Genomic DNA, 16,558 nt, shown 5'->3' with positions numbered 1-16,558 from the left:
GTAACCATTTTGAACTTTTGCTTTTTGATACATTTGTTGAGCCGCCTGAGGTCGAGGATAGGTCGTCATCCCCTGGTTTTCTTTTCTGTTAAGAAATAATTGGAGTAAAACCCCTTTCCTCTGTGCCATTTGGGCACAAGTTCCACTGCTCCCAATAGAAGAAGATGTACTTCTTGGAGGAGCAGTTGCTCGTGAGAGGGGTCCCTGAAGGAGGACAGGGAGTGTGAGTGGGTAGGAGGCAAGGATAGGAAAGGGATCGAATAGCCAATTGTGACGACCAATATAACCCACTTGTTGGTGGTAATGTTCTGCCATTGATGGGAGAATGGTCGTAGGCAGTGTCCAAAAATAGGGACATGCGGTGTAAGCATTGAAGTGAGAACGCTGTTTTCTAAACCCTCAAACAAGGCTTCAAATCTGCTTATTAGTCGGAGGGGGTTGAAACACTGCTGAGGAATTGAGACGGTGACGCTGGTATCTGGCGTTGCTGCTCATGTGCTCTATGGAATTGCTGGGCACAGGGTAGGGTAGCAGGGTAGGGTGTGCAGGGTAGCGTGGACGCTGATAAGGTTGATATCTATATTGTCGCCTTCTGGTCGTAGGAGTTTGAATTCCTAGAGACCGGAAAGTTGCCCTTGAGTCTTTGCCTGAACGACGTACTTCATTCAATGAAAGAGTTTGTCACGGTCGAAGGGAAGATCTTCAATGGTATTCTGTACCTCTCGAGGAAAGGAATGAACCTCGGCGCATGACCACTGCTGTAGCAGTGGATTTTGCTGCAGTGTTGGCTGCATCAAGGGCCACTTGAAGAGCGGTATGTGAGATGATTTGTCCCTCGGAAACTAGAGCCATGAATTGTTGTTTCTTTCCTTCCGGAATGTCATCAATAAAGTCCATGAATTTGTTGTAATTTTTGTGGTCATATTTTGCCAGAACAGCAGTATAATTAGCAATACGAAATTGTAACATGGAAGATGTGTATACTTTACTTCCGAGCAGATCTAATCGCATACTGGCCTTGTCAGATGGGGTGAAGCAGGGAAACGGGCGTTTGGTCTTTTGGTTGACTGCATCTATCATCAGCGAGTTTGGCACTGGATGAGTGAAAAGGAATTCAGAGCCCATGGAAGGGATGAAGTACTTGTGGTCCGCTCGTTTACAGGTAGGTAGGCTTGCAGCAGGAGTCTGACAGATGGCCTTAGCAGGTTCCAAAAGGGCTGCATTGATCAGTAATGCAATCCTAGAAGAAGAAGAGGATTGCAGGATGTCCGTTAACTCATGCTGCTGTTCAGGAACCTCCTCCAAGTTAATTCTTAACTCACTGGCAACTCTTTTGAAAAAGTCTTGAAATTTTGAGAAATCATCCAAAGATGTGGGGGGAGGAGGAAGTAAGGCTTCATCAGGCGTAACAACTAGATCTACTGGGTTTGAGGCACGTCATGCCGGATCCTGCAGTTGTGACAGTGCTGCCTGGTGCCTTACGTCAGTGGCAGGTTCATCAGCTGGTGGGCCGGACAGGTGTCACGCCTGGTTGAGGTGGCATAGGGAGTGTGGTCTTGAGGATAAGATGCCTATGTGGCCCAATATTGCCACTGTGGTGGGAAGGGCATAGGTGGTGCCATCCAGGGGTTTACACAACACGGGACAGGATCCAGAGAGTAGGATGAAGTAATTTTTCTATGACCTCTATTGATTGGGGTCTGAGGATGGGAGATTTGATATGGTGAAAATTCTTCCTGTAGTCCAGCTTCCTCATCACTGGAGGAAGGCTGTCCGGACCCTGACTGAGCATTTGGAGAGAAGTAGGCATTGAGTAAGGGTGACTGCAGGATAGGTGACACCAGCAGGTCCCTTGACTGTGTAAACTGCAGTCCCGGAGCTCCTCTGTGAGGTGAGGGCTGTGCAAGAGGAATCTGCTGTGAAAGACAGGCAACTGGAAGCCTGAAGCCCTGGCACTGGAGCTTCGCGGACGCAAGCGGGCGGGTTTCGTGCAACGCCGGAGGAGCCCAGCGCATCAAAAGTGCTCAGCCGGAGAAGTGCCGGGAGGGAGGCTGTAGACCTGCCTGGGGAAGTCTTCTCCCGAGAAGTTCCCTTTGCAGGTGAGAGAAGGTGCCATTTTTTTGAAGTTTTTTTGTCCTCCTTTGAGACAGGGGGGCTGTGGTGTGCTGCGGAGCCGGAGTCGGCACCTGGGTCTGAAGCTGACCCTAAGGATTTTTGAAGGAGGAGCAGTTTTAGCCGCAGCTCCCTGTCCTTCCATGTCCTAGATTTAAGCTTGCTGCAGTGGGCACATTTTGGAGGGATGTGGGACTCCCCCAAACATTTTATGCATTTTGAATGGCCATCTGACAGAGGGATGGCATCATTGCACGTAGAGCAGCACTTAAAGCCTGGGGAGTGAGGCATGTCGGAAGTGGCAGCCACTGACAGGAATGAAGAAAAAAATATATATTTATTTATTTTGAGAGAGAAAAGGATAGAAAAATGGTAACTAAGTACTACTCGTAACAAACTAACCAGAAAGGTAATTGTAACAAAGGGAGAGAAAGTCTTTGACGACTCTGCTGAGCTCCATCTCAGGCCGGGGACAGTAGAGAAGGAACTGAGGAGATCGGACATGCACGCGTACTATTAAGATACACTGAGAGCCAGGGGGCAGGCTCTGCGCATATGCGACCGGTACGAGTACTGCTGTAAAAATCTCTGAGTGAAGGTGCAGGGATGCACCAACACCTGGAGTGGAGCACCCACAGGGACATCTCTCGAAGAAGAATGACTTGTTGTCTATCCAGTTATTTGTACAAAAAAGCTTCACATGAACGTCAAGCCTTCAACAGCTGAACATTTCTGTAGTGCAGTACAGCACACTCCACTTTCAAAACAATCTTGATTTGTCCAATGGCATCCAACACCTTAATATGAGAATAGAGTCCATTCTTTCAAGAGCTGACAAACTTGTACAAAAATATTGTCAATAAGTATAAGTTGTGAAGGTTACAGACGTGCATAAGGTACAATATATGTATTCCAGTTATATGTTGATTAGTATCTTCTCAGGCTCTCACAATGTCACAATGTGAGATCTGATCCCCTGGGCAACTCCCAACAGCCAAGAGTTTTAAAGGCATTATAGTGGTATTTCAATTAGTTAGTTCTCTTCAGAAAAAAAATTCTCTCATCTAGGCAAAGAACTAGTAGACAGAATTGGAAATAAGACCTTGCAGAGCAGATATTTTATCAGAAATGATGCTACATATTAAACAAAAAAATGAAGGCAAATCCATTACTAGAGTGAATGAATTAGTCTGATTCACAGAGGAAGAATTCTGGTTATATGTGAAAGAGACATTAACACTAAGGTAATACTTAGGTTTTTTTCCTTAGTCTACTCAGCACAACACTGAATGCAGTTTAGATTTGACTGACAAAGGGACCTATGTATTCATCTAGATCCAGTGAAATTCCATGTAATGTATATGACGTTCTCAGTTTTGAAACTGCACTGCAGACAGATTTTTAAAAAAAAAAAAAAAAAAAAAAAAAGGGGAAATGAGAAGTAGACAGATCTAGAACCATGTGGCGAAGACAATACTAATGTGCACTCATTTCCATAATCTTGCTCTGTGCGTTTTTTCCAGGAACTCTGCTATTTTAAGTTTTGTTTCCTTTACTGATAGAAGACAATTTGCTCCCACACTGACAGTGAGATAACTATTTCCTACCTCCCTGGTTCCCTGTTGAATGCCATTCGTTAGTAGATACTATTTTGTTCAGCAATATGGATAACTATTAAAGATATAATTTTACAGACATGAACCAAATTGTATTTTTTTGCCTGATGAGCATCTGTCTTGTTAGAAACAAAAGGAAGATGAAAGCAACAAGGAGTCCGATGGCACCTTAAAGACTAACAGATTTATTTGGGCATGAGCTTTCGTGGTTAAAAAAACACTTCTTCAGATATACCAAAATAAATCCGTTAGTCTTTAAAGTGCCACCGGACTCCTTGTTGTTTTTATGGATACAGACTAACACAGCTACCCCTGACACTAGAAGGAAGATGGTATCTGTATTTAACTGCTAGCATATTTAAAACCAAAACGCATTTTAGCAGTAGAAAGCTCCATTTTGGTTTAAATTCTTTACCAGTTAGCTTCAGTTAAGTGAAATTAGGCTAACTGTGTCCCTTACAAACAGCCTGAGAAGGAGTCTTGTAAGCAAAAAGGCTGACAGAAAAAATTCAACTTCAGATAGGGACATCTTTGATTACTTCAATTATACTGCCCTCCTTAATCTATGAAGAATAGTAGTTATGGGGCACTTAATTTTAGCACACTGGGCTAATGGGAACTAAGACCTAGTCCAGGTGTTGGGAAACTTTTTGGCCCGAGGACCACATCGGGGTGCAAAACTGTATGGAGGGCTGGGTAGGGAAGGCTGTGCCTCCCCCAACAGCCTGGTCCCTGCCCCCTATCTGCCCCCTCCCACTTCCCGCCCCCTGACTGCCCCCCTCAGAACACTGGATCCATCCAACTCCCCCTGCTCCTTGTCCCCTGACCGCCCCCTCCCAGGACCCCACGCTCTAAACTGCCCCCCTGGGACCACACTCCCTATCCAACCATCCCTGCTCCCTGTCCCCTGATTGCCTCCACACCCCTGCCCCGACAGGCCCCCCTGTTCCCCATCCCCTATCCACACTCCCGCCCCCTGACAGGCAGCTCAGGAGCTCACGGCCCCAGCGCACAGCAGTGTAGACAGCAAGGGAGGCCCCAGCCAGGAGTTCATGGGCCGGACAGGACGGTCCCACGGGCCACTAGTTTGCCCACCTCTGACCTAGTCATATTTATGCAAGCTACTGGAAAATTCACTCTAAATTTAATCGATTTGATGAACTACTAATTTACTGAGGCCAGTTAATCTGTACTCTACCATTGACATTCAATCTCCTCAGTAAACAGAAGGTCATCTTGGAGCCTCTAGTCACTGCAAACTATAGAAGCCTTCCAAAAACAGGAGACAGCAAGCATCTTTTACTGATTTTTATTCTAAAGGTGCCATATTAATGTTGTAAAGTGCTTACCTGAGGGATCACAATGTCAGCTAACGCCTTTGATAGCCTGTATATTTCCATTGTGTTTTCTAATTTTAAGGAGCCATTATGTTGGACATCATATTTTATACAGTCGTATATATCAGGGATTTTGCTGATGTCATATCGTCCATTCTTTGTTTTAAAGTCCTTTTCCAGCTTGGCCCACCTGCGCAGCATTAACTCTAGCGTTTCACTATGGTAAAGTTGAATATCTAGACAGATAAATATTTTACTCTTATTTCACTATTTAGGATTGACAACAAAAAAGTTAAACTGATTTAAATGTATTATTGAAATTATAGTCTTAAAATGTGTTTTAAGAGTAAAACAATGTTAGCTCACTCCAGATAACAAACGCATTGAGGCAAAGGGGTCAGAAGCCTGTGAATACTACCACAAAGATACTTGAAATCATTATCTGAAGGGCTCAAAATAGAGGGAATAGTTATGTGTATGGGTAGTTTTGAACTCAGTTTTCGTTGCCACTAGCATGGAATTATTACATGGTAACTAAGACAGAAGCATGTCTGCTCTATCCCAAGCTCCCTTTTCCAAGTGCATCGCTAGGTCTTCAGGCAGAATTGTACCATGATAAATTATATACAGTGTAGTTTTAAGAAGTACTCAGGGACTTTTTAAAAATTTTAGATTAAAATATTTTTTTCTGGGGATGTGCCCCTTATTTCCCATACACTCCTGTACACATCCCAAGGGCAGAAGCCAGGAATATGGGGAGCCAGGAGACTGGCGGGAGCAGGGGCAGATGCCCCAAATTGCAGACTAGAGGTTTGGATTGGGAAAAGGAGCAGTAATGGTAGAACATCAATTCTAGTTATCAGTGCAAGTCCTACAGAGATAAAATGCAACTATTAAAAAAAAATGGTGTTTTAATACTACATAATTTATAGAGCAACATTTCTATTCATCGTGGCCCGTGTTTTAGTGTAGAGCAAACAAAAGCTTTAATGAAGATACTAACATTCAAAGGAAATCTTCCCTTAAATTACATTTAGAGCAGCCTGCCCTCTTTGTGAACTTAAAGTTTTGCAGCATATTTGAGTAATATTACGCCTATCACCTTAGTTTTTAGTATAGGTCCCAGAAATAACTGGTTATGGCAAAGTTACTACATAGTCTTTTGCTCTAAACCTTGTGCTAATTGCAGCAAACTCTCTCAGGGGAAAAGCCTGTATTCTAAAGCCATATCTTCTCAACTTGCATGAGTCCCTAAAGTATCATTAGCAAAAATCTGTGAAACAGTGAAGCAAACGAGGAAAGGGTGCCTGCCTTCTGCATATCCATTAAAGTTAGTGGTCTCAAATGGACATAAGTCAAATTAAACACACATTTTAAAACATTTCAGTTACCCGCAGACTTGGGATCTTCCATTCGCTGCCTGATTTGAGAAGTTAAACTCTGAATCAAGGAATAAACCTTGTCACATGTTCTCACAGGATTTCTGATCACCTTCATTGATTTTATGAGAGAGATGCTTCCAGATGGAGTAAGCTGCAGTATGAGATAAAACAGAAATATTCCTTGCCAAATTGGTTATATCTAAATATCTAGGAAATCCTAATGGGATGCATTAACAAAACAAAACCCCCCACATCTCTCAACTCTCAGATTTCTAGACTCAACATATGCATAAAAGTACACAGTCCACAACTTCCTTAAAGTCAGAATTAATACACTGCGATCTAAATTAAGAGTAGAAAGCTTAACCCAAGTGTCAAAAGCTAAGGCTGTATGAGATACTTAGAGGGCAAACAATTCTGTATGGAATACCACAGCAATGTCAGGAATGGAATTAAACTTCCCCACTTATGTTAATTATTTTATTCTCAAAAGTGAGAATTCTGAGGAAGTTCACAACTTTGTGCACATTTAATAATTTATTTTATTTTGTTTTTAATAACAAACATTTTGTTAAAAGCTTTGTCAAGAGAAATCAGAATGGTACACTGTGGCTAAATACTTCCTAATACATCATGAAAGGAAATTTTACAGAACAAAAGTTAATTGGAGGCAGCATACATGGCTGCTCCTGCACAGACTTATTTTTTTCAGGATAGAACACAAAAAGTTACTAGCAGGAATCAACAGTCAATCCTCCAGAACTGAACCAATCATTTAACTTTAGGAGCCAAGCATGATCACCATTAAGTAAGCCAGTAATGCTATATAAGACATTGAAGAGTGGCTGAATGCCTCGTGATTTACCTTCACTTTTTAGAAAGGTGAAGTGCAGGGTAAGCAAGTGGTCAATCATAATATTTAAACATGTATTTTCACATTTTAGGAGCACCTGCAGGACCTTTTCCCTTTTTTCAGACAGAAATCTGGCTCCCTGTTCAGATCGTTCCCCGACATAAGCAGAGAGCAGGCCAAGGAGTAGCAACAGCATCTGGGGGAAGCACATACTGCCTTACAATAGCCTACTAGGTACTACAAACAGCAGTAATCTAATTGCAATGAGGACAAGAAGATAGGGGAAGCAGATCCCCCGTGCTCTCAGCCCCGAAACTTCTGGAGCAAACATGGGAAGTCAGGTGGTGAAACACTCTCCTCCAATTAACAAGAGAACAAGGGCAGGTGGTGGCAAGGCAGGAGTACCTGTGCTCTCAAAGAATCTGAGACAGCCTGGAGGTCAGAGGGATAAGTAACCCCTTCCCCAAAAAGGTAGGAACAGATGGCTGCAGGACAGAAAAGTACTCAGTGGAACTACTCGGTGGAGGGTTGGATATAAGGATATATAATATGATGGTGTTTGCCCTGAATCTCCCATTCAGAATGTGTCAGGCTCAATCTCCTCCCCACCTGGCAGTTCACTATTCTCTCTTTATCCTATCTGAATACACTCTCTTTCTGGCCCTCTGTCGCTCTATTTGCCACCACGAAAGAAAGGACAAAGTGATGCCTCTGTGGTGCCTCACCACGAACGTTTAGCACTCGTGCTCAAGACAAAACAATCCCTGGACTCCATGAGAAATTTTAAGGATGGAGGAGAAAAATCCCACTGAGGTCATCGGCAGTACTACTCAAGCATGTGCACGTGATAACACAGTGAGCAAAAGTTTCCTTACCAGAACGCCGGATTCTTGGGGGTAATGAACCTATATGTGCTTCCAGCTTCCCCTTTCCTCTTATCCCCTGTTACCTCTACCTACTCTGTTAACATTAGGTACTCTGTGCCCCCTCTTTATGACATAGTAATTCAGCAAAGGCAGGTCTCTGGAGAAAAAAGGATTAGGAGGGACAAGGCATGTGGGGTTCCTTAAATAGCTAAAATTAAAACAGTCACCATCAACTTAAAAACCAAAAAAGAAAAGGTCAGTCGTATACCAGGAGTCTCCTCTAAAAGAGCAAAGTTCAGTAGTTGCTGCTGCTCTTCAAACCTGAATTCACGTTACATCAAAACACTCAAATGCCATCTAATTACGCAATTTTCAAATTGAACTATTGAACTCAATGCTCATGTGACACTGTATGGATTATGTGAGACACTTAATATTATTACCAATATTATAAAATTGCAAGGAATCTTACCAGATATGTTGTGTAAGGTATCAGAGGAAATGTTACGTTTTCCCAAGTATGATAATCTTGTTTATATGTTTGTATCATCTTTGTATTGTGAATTACAAATGTGTGTTGATATATCTGTATTTCAAACTTGTGCTATGCTTCTGGGTGACACCCCCCAGACAGACTGGCATCAGCACTATCCAGCCTGCTTGATGGCCTATCAAAGGCAATCAGCTATACAATTAACCCATTGAGAGAAGGCAACAGCTGCACCTTATGAAAGTCAGCAAAACATGTAGGGCATGCCTGTGGACAGAGAACTCTAAGGCTTTTCCATAGCATGTGATGTAAAGCTTGTGTTTGGAACAAAAGTAGTACAGGCCACATGCGAAGGATATAAAAAGGCAGAGGCATCATCTCCATTTTGTCTTCAATCCTACTTTTCCTACCTCTGAAGCAACTTCTCTACAAACTGAAGCTTTGAACAAAGGACTGAATGACCCATCCAAGCTTTGGATGTATTCCTGAGGGACTTTCAAGGCAAAAAACTCAACAATACTGCTACGAGTCTGATATATGGACTCTGAAGTCTTATGTATGTATTTTATTGCTTGACCATTTAACAACCCAGTTCTTGTTCTTTCCTTCTTTTATAATAAACCTTTAGTTTTAGATACTAAAGGACTGGCTGGAACCTAGGCTTGCCAACTCTGTCTAAAGCTATTCCAGGAGATATTTTTCCTCCATCATGACATGACATCATTTTCTTAAAATATCCTATTAAAATCTCCCGGATTGCTTTCAATAGTCACTGGGAGATCAACGCCAATTCTGGGAGACTAAGCCAATCCTGGAGGGTTGGCAATCCTCCTGACAGCTTAGTATTTTGGGTAAGAGCCAAACTAATATTGATCTGGCCATGTGGCTAGTCCCTTGGGGTCAGAAGAACATTTTGTATAGTGAACAGTGTTTCAAATAATTTCTTACTGTACTGGACCTATGTGCTGATTGGGAGACAGAGAACTGGAATGCAATAAAGGGGGCTGTGTGATTTCTTTTTTCAGCTTCTTGATAACCCGTGTGGGGGATCAGAAGCACAGTTTGTGACTGGTTGGTGAGTCTAACCAGTTTTAACCACCAGTTTTGGGAGAATCTGCTCTCCTTTTTGAAGCTTGCCTTGAACTTGGAATTTTCAGTGAACGCTACCCCAGGCACCTCGGATCACAGCTAACATATACAATAGTGACAAATATGTAGATCAGGGTTTCTCATACTTCATTACACTGCAACCCCCTTCTGACAACTACTACAAGATCCCAGGAAGGGGACAGAAGCCTGAACCTCCCTGCCCCCTGGGGGGTGCCAAAGCTTGAGGGTTTCAGCCCTACGTGGTGGGGCTTGGACTTTGGCATCAGCCCTGAGCCCCAGCAAGTTTAATGACAGCCCTGGTGACCCCATTAAAAAGGGATTGCAACCCACTTTGGGGTCACAACCCACAGTTTGAGAACCACTGATGTAGACTAATCTCCCACTGCTTTGATCTCTATGCCTCATATCTAATGGCAGCCCGGACTTCAACACTGTTCTGAATATTAGAAAGTTTCCATTTGTTTCTTTAGACACAGTGAGGACAGCCACTGGTAAACATGCTTATCTAATCATGATGAAATATGCCTAATGTGTAGAACCAGAAGTGATCCCTTCCTTTTAATTTGTACAACCTGATGTAACCTGCATTACAGTACAATGTCTGAGTATGTAATGGAACATTTCTTTTATCTTCACCGGTTAGAAAGTAACAGCTTAGGGCACTTCAGAATTCCCAGGACCAGAATAGTGTTCTGTAAAAAATTCAATAATGGCAAACCTTTATAACAGATATATAATAGCTTTTTGAACACACACTGTCACCGTCAATATTACTACTAAAGAAGCAGAGTGTAAATGGTTACACATAAAGGCAGGTTAACACTATCTTTTTACTTGTGGAACAGGTTGAAATCTTGCTTATGGAACAATAAGGAAGGTTTGCTGTTTTGTTCCCCAAACACGTGTTCACAATCATACCCAAAAGTGTATCTGTTCCTGTTGTGGGACTCGTAAAACTCTATGTGACAAAGTATTACATGACTGACCATCAACTTCCCACACAGCCACTGCTATTTGTCAATTTCTTTCTTCACACAAGACATTACCAACAAGTGTACAAGATTGATTTTAGAAAACTATGGGATAAAAACTAGGGCTGTCAAATGATTAAAAAAATGCAATTTATCACAAGATTAAAAAAAAAACTGTCATGATGAATCGCAGTTTTAATCACACTGTTAGCACAGTAAAAACCAAAAGAAATAGTATTTTTCAATTCACCTGATACAGTATTGTAGTGCAATTTCTATTGTGAAAGTTACAATATTGTGAAACTTACAAATGTAGATTATATATATATTTTTAATACTTAACTGCACTCAAAACCAAAATAATGTAAAACTTTAGAGCGTACAAACCGAAGCATAAAGGGGCATATGAATGTTTAGAATATCCGGCACGTAAATACCTTGCAACTCTCGCTACAACAGTGCCATGTAAATGCCTGTTCTCACTTTCAGGTGACACTGTAAATAAGAAGCAGGCAGCATTATCTCCCATACATGTAAACAAACTTGTTTATCTTAGCAATTGGCTAAACGAGAAGTAGGACTGAGTGGACTTGTAGGAGGTGAACTGAAATACTATTTCTTTTGTTTATTTTTTTCTACACTGCAAATATTTGTAATAAAAATAATATAAAGTGAGCACTGTACACTTGGTATTTTGTGTTGTTACTGAAATCAATATATTTGAAAATGTAGAAAAACATCCAAAATAATTTATAATAAATTTAAATTGGTATTGTAGTATTGTTTAACAGTGCGTTTAAAACTGTGATTACTTGCAACTACATTTTTTAATCTAGTTAATTTGTTTTGCGTTAATCACTAGAGTTAACTGCGATTGACAGCCCTAATAAAAACATTACTTTTAACCAAATATTAGGATCAAGACAAAATGTTATTTATTTTGATTCACAGAAAACGAATCCTGCTAACTATCTTGTAGGAAGATAAGCCTACATTGAGCCCAAGTAAACGCTGGTCTTAAACTGAGTTTGGATATTAGCATGAGCAATAGGCCCAAAGCATATGACTAAACAGAATTAAATTATGAAAAAGAAGCATTGTTTGTGTTAAATTTGTAGTGACAGTTGAAACCAGAGTGTTATTTTATTTCAGATTTGGGTTGAGGTAACCATGTTTTCTTTATTTTGATTAACTGGGCACCAGGTGCAATAAATAACTGGTTATATATAGTTTGTTTACAAAAAAAATGCTTAGTCCTGAAGTTGGGAAGAAATATGGCAAAAGAAGGAAAGAAGATAACTTTGAAAAGGGGGCCCAACCATTAAGTTGGTCTAGACCATGCAAAAGCGTAGCATCCAGACCTAAAATGGCTCTCTCTGGCTTTAGCTAAGGTCTTATAACCAGCAATGACATCACTTGTTTATTAGAGTGTATAAAAAGGCAAGGATTTTAGGGATTTTCCTTACCCTTCTGGAATCATGCCCAAGCAAGATCCTGTTGTGAATATTTGGCCAATGTGTGTAACTGTATTGTTGCTAGGATATAAAATGTGTTTATGCTTGTATTGGTATTTTGGATATAACCAACAACAAGTGGACTTTGGACTAATAAAGGAATACTTGTGTGAAAACTTAGTTGTGGTAAACTTTAATCAACTTATGTTGGAAATAATTTCTTTAGTATTTTCTAACCTTTTCATAGTCTTCAGGCGTAAATTCTCTGTCCCTCTGGAGTATTTCATGGAGCCTTGCTTTAACACGATGCTGGCAGCTGCTTAAAGAGTCACTGTCACTGTCCAACAGACCATTCATATTAGCACTTTTCACCATCTGGACAAGAATAGGAGTCAGCTCTCCCTCTAAAGCCAGTAATCCCTAGAAAAAACAACACTGTTATTCAGAAATGAACAAAGATAAAAATGTAGTAATGCATCTATTTCTAAACCAAGATGTAAACGTAAACTCCACATTATATTGTTCAAATAACTTGCCAGTATCTCAAATGTTGTGGTTACCGAAATTCAATCACTCAATGAAATCTTTATGTAGCAGCTTATTGTATGTGCTCTCTCACATATGTTTAGGATGCCTGATATATCCCTCTTCTTGGAGATGGGAATAAGCAATCAAACTTCTGCTAAAAGAGAAATGAGTGGAAAACTTAAGCAGGTACAGAGCGTCTGGGCTGTGATCAGAGGACTGGGAAATTTGTCTGATATGAAGATAGGTAAGGTATTATGAAAGTTTGGTCAAAAAAGTTTCTAATTTACATGGAAGTTCTGAAGATTACATTTTTCACAGATCATGTCTAAAAGTTCACAGTGTTCAGGGCTATGGAACAGTTTTTATTAAATTTTACAAGATCACCCTAGAATTTTTACAGCACAACAAAATTACTACATGCATACTTGAGCAGCATAATGATTAAGAGCATTTCTTTTGTCAGTTCGCCACCGTATCTCACCAGTTAATTATTTTGAGATCAACTAAATGTTAAGAAGTTTCTGCTCTAACAATCTTACAAAAGGATATTCCTGTAGTAAAAATGTTTATATAATCTTGTAATATCTTATCTTAAAAAGAAAATGAAATCAGGTTATATTAATTTTACATCTCTGGTGGTATCAAAGCACAAAAGCAATCTGGTCCTCTATGTGTAATTTGCCTTACAGTTGCATGTCACCTATGTAAAGTGAACTTGTGGCCTCAGTTCATTTCCTAAAAGATGCCTATATTTCACCCATCATGCCCACAATTTGTCATAGTTTGTTGGAACTTTTAGATAAAGAATTAAACGGGCATGTAGACTAAAATACCCTTTTCATCCTCAAAAGTGGTCTACTGGAAAGGACTGATGTGCATTGCATGGGCTATGTAAATAAAAACTTGTACTGCAGCTTCCCATGCTGTATGTCTTCTGATGCTTGGAAGGCTTCAAATGCAAGAGATGTCCATTTGGATCTCCTTTCATAAGTACTAAATGAACTTTAAATAAATTTCAACTTTTTTTTTTATTCCATTGGCTGCAATAAAACTGCATTTCCCTAACTTGCTAGAGAACACAGACAAGATTCTTGTTGAGAGTTTCAGGTTTCTTGGGTTGAAAATACAATTTCACACAGTACCTTTGCAAAAGCTGCTGCAGTCATCTGAACTCGTCCCTCATCAGAAGCATAGATTTTCAGATCATGTCGATAAGTACTATGTAATCTAAGTAAACCACATCCAGGAAATCCAGCATAATCTCCTACAAAACAAACAGATCTTCTTCTTCAGAGACTCTTGTTATACATGTATTTTATTTTTATGTATAAATTAAAAGGCTAATTTATGCCATATAGCACACAAAGATTACCTTGTCCACCTGGGTACATGCATCTGAAAGCTCTCCCTAGCTCCTCTGCCTGGACCCTGCCTGCAGGGGTCAGTTCTCCTCCCCATTTCAGAACCAGAAGTAGAGATGGTTCATCTCTTCTGTTATCTAATTATATGTAGACAGATCACTTAAAGTAATGTACACACAAATGCAAAAGTTTATTTAAAGACTATTAAAGAATTATGATTAGATTAATATTGAAGAAATACTGGAAGTGATACATTGAGTTTTGTGTGCTTCAGGAAAGTGACTTCAACATTTGAGTCTCTTGCTATTCTAACAGAGAAATACCCCTCTAGTTCAGCGAAAGCTAATACTTAACTCTGAAGACACCCATGTTTAGGTACTTTAAAAACAAGTGAAACTTGTATTACAGTGAAAACAAAGTAATTGAAAGTAAGCACTAAACTAATCAGCAGTCAGGAAATTCACAGGTACTGGATTTTAAATACCTAGGCATTATTGTATGTTTTAGCCTTTTTTGTATGAAAGGAATAGGAGTACTAGGAGATTTATGGAAAACCGAATTTTTTCTAATCCTCATCATCTTTGGTGAACAGCTTACAAAATTTCTTCCCTCCATATTTTTGTTACGTACGAAACAATATTAAAATGCAAAAGTATATCTTAACCTTACTAACAGAAACTCAGCATCTTAGAGATTGCTAATCACAGTATCTCATTACAAAACAAAAATGTTTCTGAATACTTGGCCAGAGTACACGTCCTTGTTTTATTTAACACCATATTAAACAATTAACTCCCTTATTATGTCAAGTTCTACATATTATGTAAGTGAGTAAGTATCGGTTATACTATACCTTCTTCTTCACTAGAAGTTTTCGGACAGCCATGAGGGAGATAGGTTAACTGGACTTTGCGATTTATGCCAGAAAAATGCCCATACCTAAAGTGAGGGGGAAAAGAAACTGACGGATTTTCCAATATATACTCAATACTATCATATCCCTCTATCAATTAGGGACATCATAATTCCTTGAATCATAATTGATTTGTATACTAACCTGCCCATTTTTGCTGATTTGTACTTGTACATATCAAATAAAATATTGAAGGAATACTTAAATGGTCATCAACATGTAGCACTTGCCATATTAAGTACTGTCCATTGCTTCTTTTCATCACATTGCCCAAGAAACTTCATGTCTCTCTCACCAGAAAAACACTCCCATCCACCCACACTCTCCAACTGCATGATTAATTTCTTCCACTTTGGCACCATACACCCTTACGGCTGTCAGTATTCAGATCTGTTCTGTCACATACTGATAGCCACTATTTGTTATCCAATGAAGCCCCAAAATGGGATTCATAACACTTGCAAGTGTAACAAGCTTTTATCACAATATATTATAGGGCAAGTTAACTGTCTAGAAACAATTATTACTATCTAGTTAATATTTAATATAAATTTCAGCACTAAGTGTTAGTTAGAAACTGCCATACCTTAAATACATAATGAGATACTGAAAATTATTTAAAGTTTAAAATGAGCTTTCATACTATGCGTGGGTTACTGAGAACAAGACTTCATTCAATTGCAACAACACTTAATTACCATTTGTATTAGAATTGTGCCTACACATGCCAACTGAGGTTAGGACTCCATTGTATAAGACACTGTACAAATACATAGCAAGAGGCAGCCACTGCCCCCAAACGATTATAATCTATATAGACAACATGGATAACAGGATAAGACAAAGGAAGTATTTTCCCCATCATACAGATGAGGAACAGGTTAGATTAAGTGATTTGTACAAGGTCACACAGGAAGTAAAACCAGACCTCCTCAATACCAGTGCAATGTCTTAATCACAAAACCATCATTCCTCTCAATATATTCAAAAATTCAGATTAGTATTGTCATACATTATATTGTCAGTTGATAAATTAATGTAAGAGAATTCATTTTAAAAGCTAATGAGAGTAAAATAAGAGTCATGCCAATTCTGATGTGAGGATTAAAAATTAGATCCTTACATCTCCAAAACAGTCTTCAGCTGCTCAAGTTTTGCTTTGCTTTCTTCAATTTCAGAGTCATTGTTTTGCCCAAGTTCTAGTAGGAGCTGTCTTGCTATATCAAGCACCTCCTAAAAAAACAAAAACAAAACCACTATATAACAAGGAATTCTATTATTCATCAATTATAGAACCAAGGAAAAGAAAATCAAGACAGACTTACCTGTAACTGTTTTGGTTTCTTCAGTTTTAGCTTTCCAGACTTATATCCATCACATTTTTCAAAGAGATCAAAAAATCTTTAGGAGAAAACATACAGATTAAAAACATATCTAATAAGACTGTTAATATAAATATTAATACACTTTAAGGCAGGGGTGGGCAAACTTTTTGGCCTGATGGCCACATCGGGGTTGCAAAACTGCATGGAGGGTCAGGTAGGGAAGGCTGTGTCTCCCCTAAC

The 16,558-nt window shown here is 39.7% G+C and overlaps 1 protein-coding gene across 8 annotated transcripts in view; it reads right to left on the bottom strand.

The window, feature by feature from the left end:
- The window catches only part of PPIP5K2 (diphosphoinositol pentakisphosphate kinase 2), a 99,136-nt gene that overhangs the window by 39,086 nt on the left and 43,492 nt on the right, over nt 1-16,558 (bottom strand). For all 8 annotated transcript variants that reach the window (XM_073344611.1, XM_073344610.2, XM_073344612.2 and 5 more), the window contains exons 12-19: nt 16,319-16,394; nt 16,117-16,226; nt 14,934-15,019; nt 14,092-14,217; nt 13,862-13,983; nt 12,429-12,611; nt 6,457-6,598; nt 5,078-5,301 (exon numbers count right to left, since the gene is read on the bottom strand). In XM_073344611.1, coding sequence (XP_073200712.1) covers nt 5,078-5,301; nt 6,457-6,598; nt 12,429-12,611; nt 13,862-13,983; nt 14,092-14,217; nt 14,934-15,019; nt 16,117-16,226; nt 16,319-16,394 — 1,069 coding nt within the window. The remainder of the gene's footprint in view (nt 1-5,077; nt 5,302-6,456; nt 6,599-12,428; nt 12,612-13,861; nt 13,984-14,091; nt 14,218-14,933; nt 15,020-16,116; nt 16,227-16,318; nt 16,395-16,558) is intronic.

Source organism: Lepidochelys kempii, chromosome 5, assembly GCF_965140285.1.
Source record: "Lepidochelys kempii isolate rLepKem1 chromosome 5, rLepKem1.hap1, whole genome shotgun sequence".
Lineage (NCBI taxonomy): Eukaryota > Metazoa > Chordata > Testudines > Cheloniidae > Lepidochelys > Lepidochelys kempii.
This window is presented reverse-complemented; position numbering and strand designations above follow the sequence as displayed.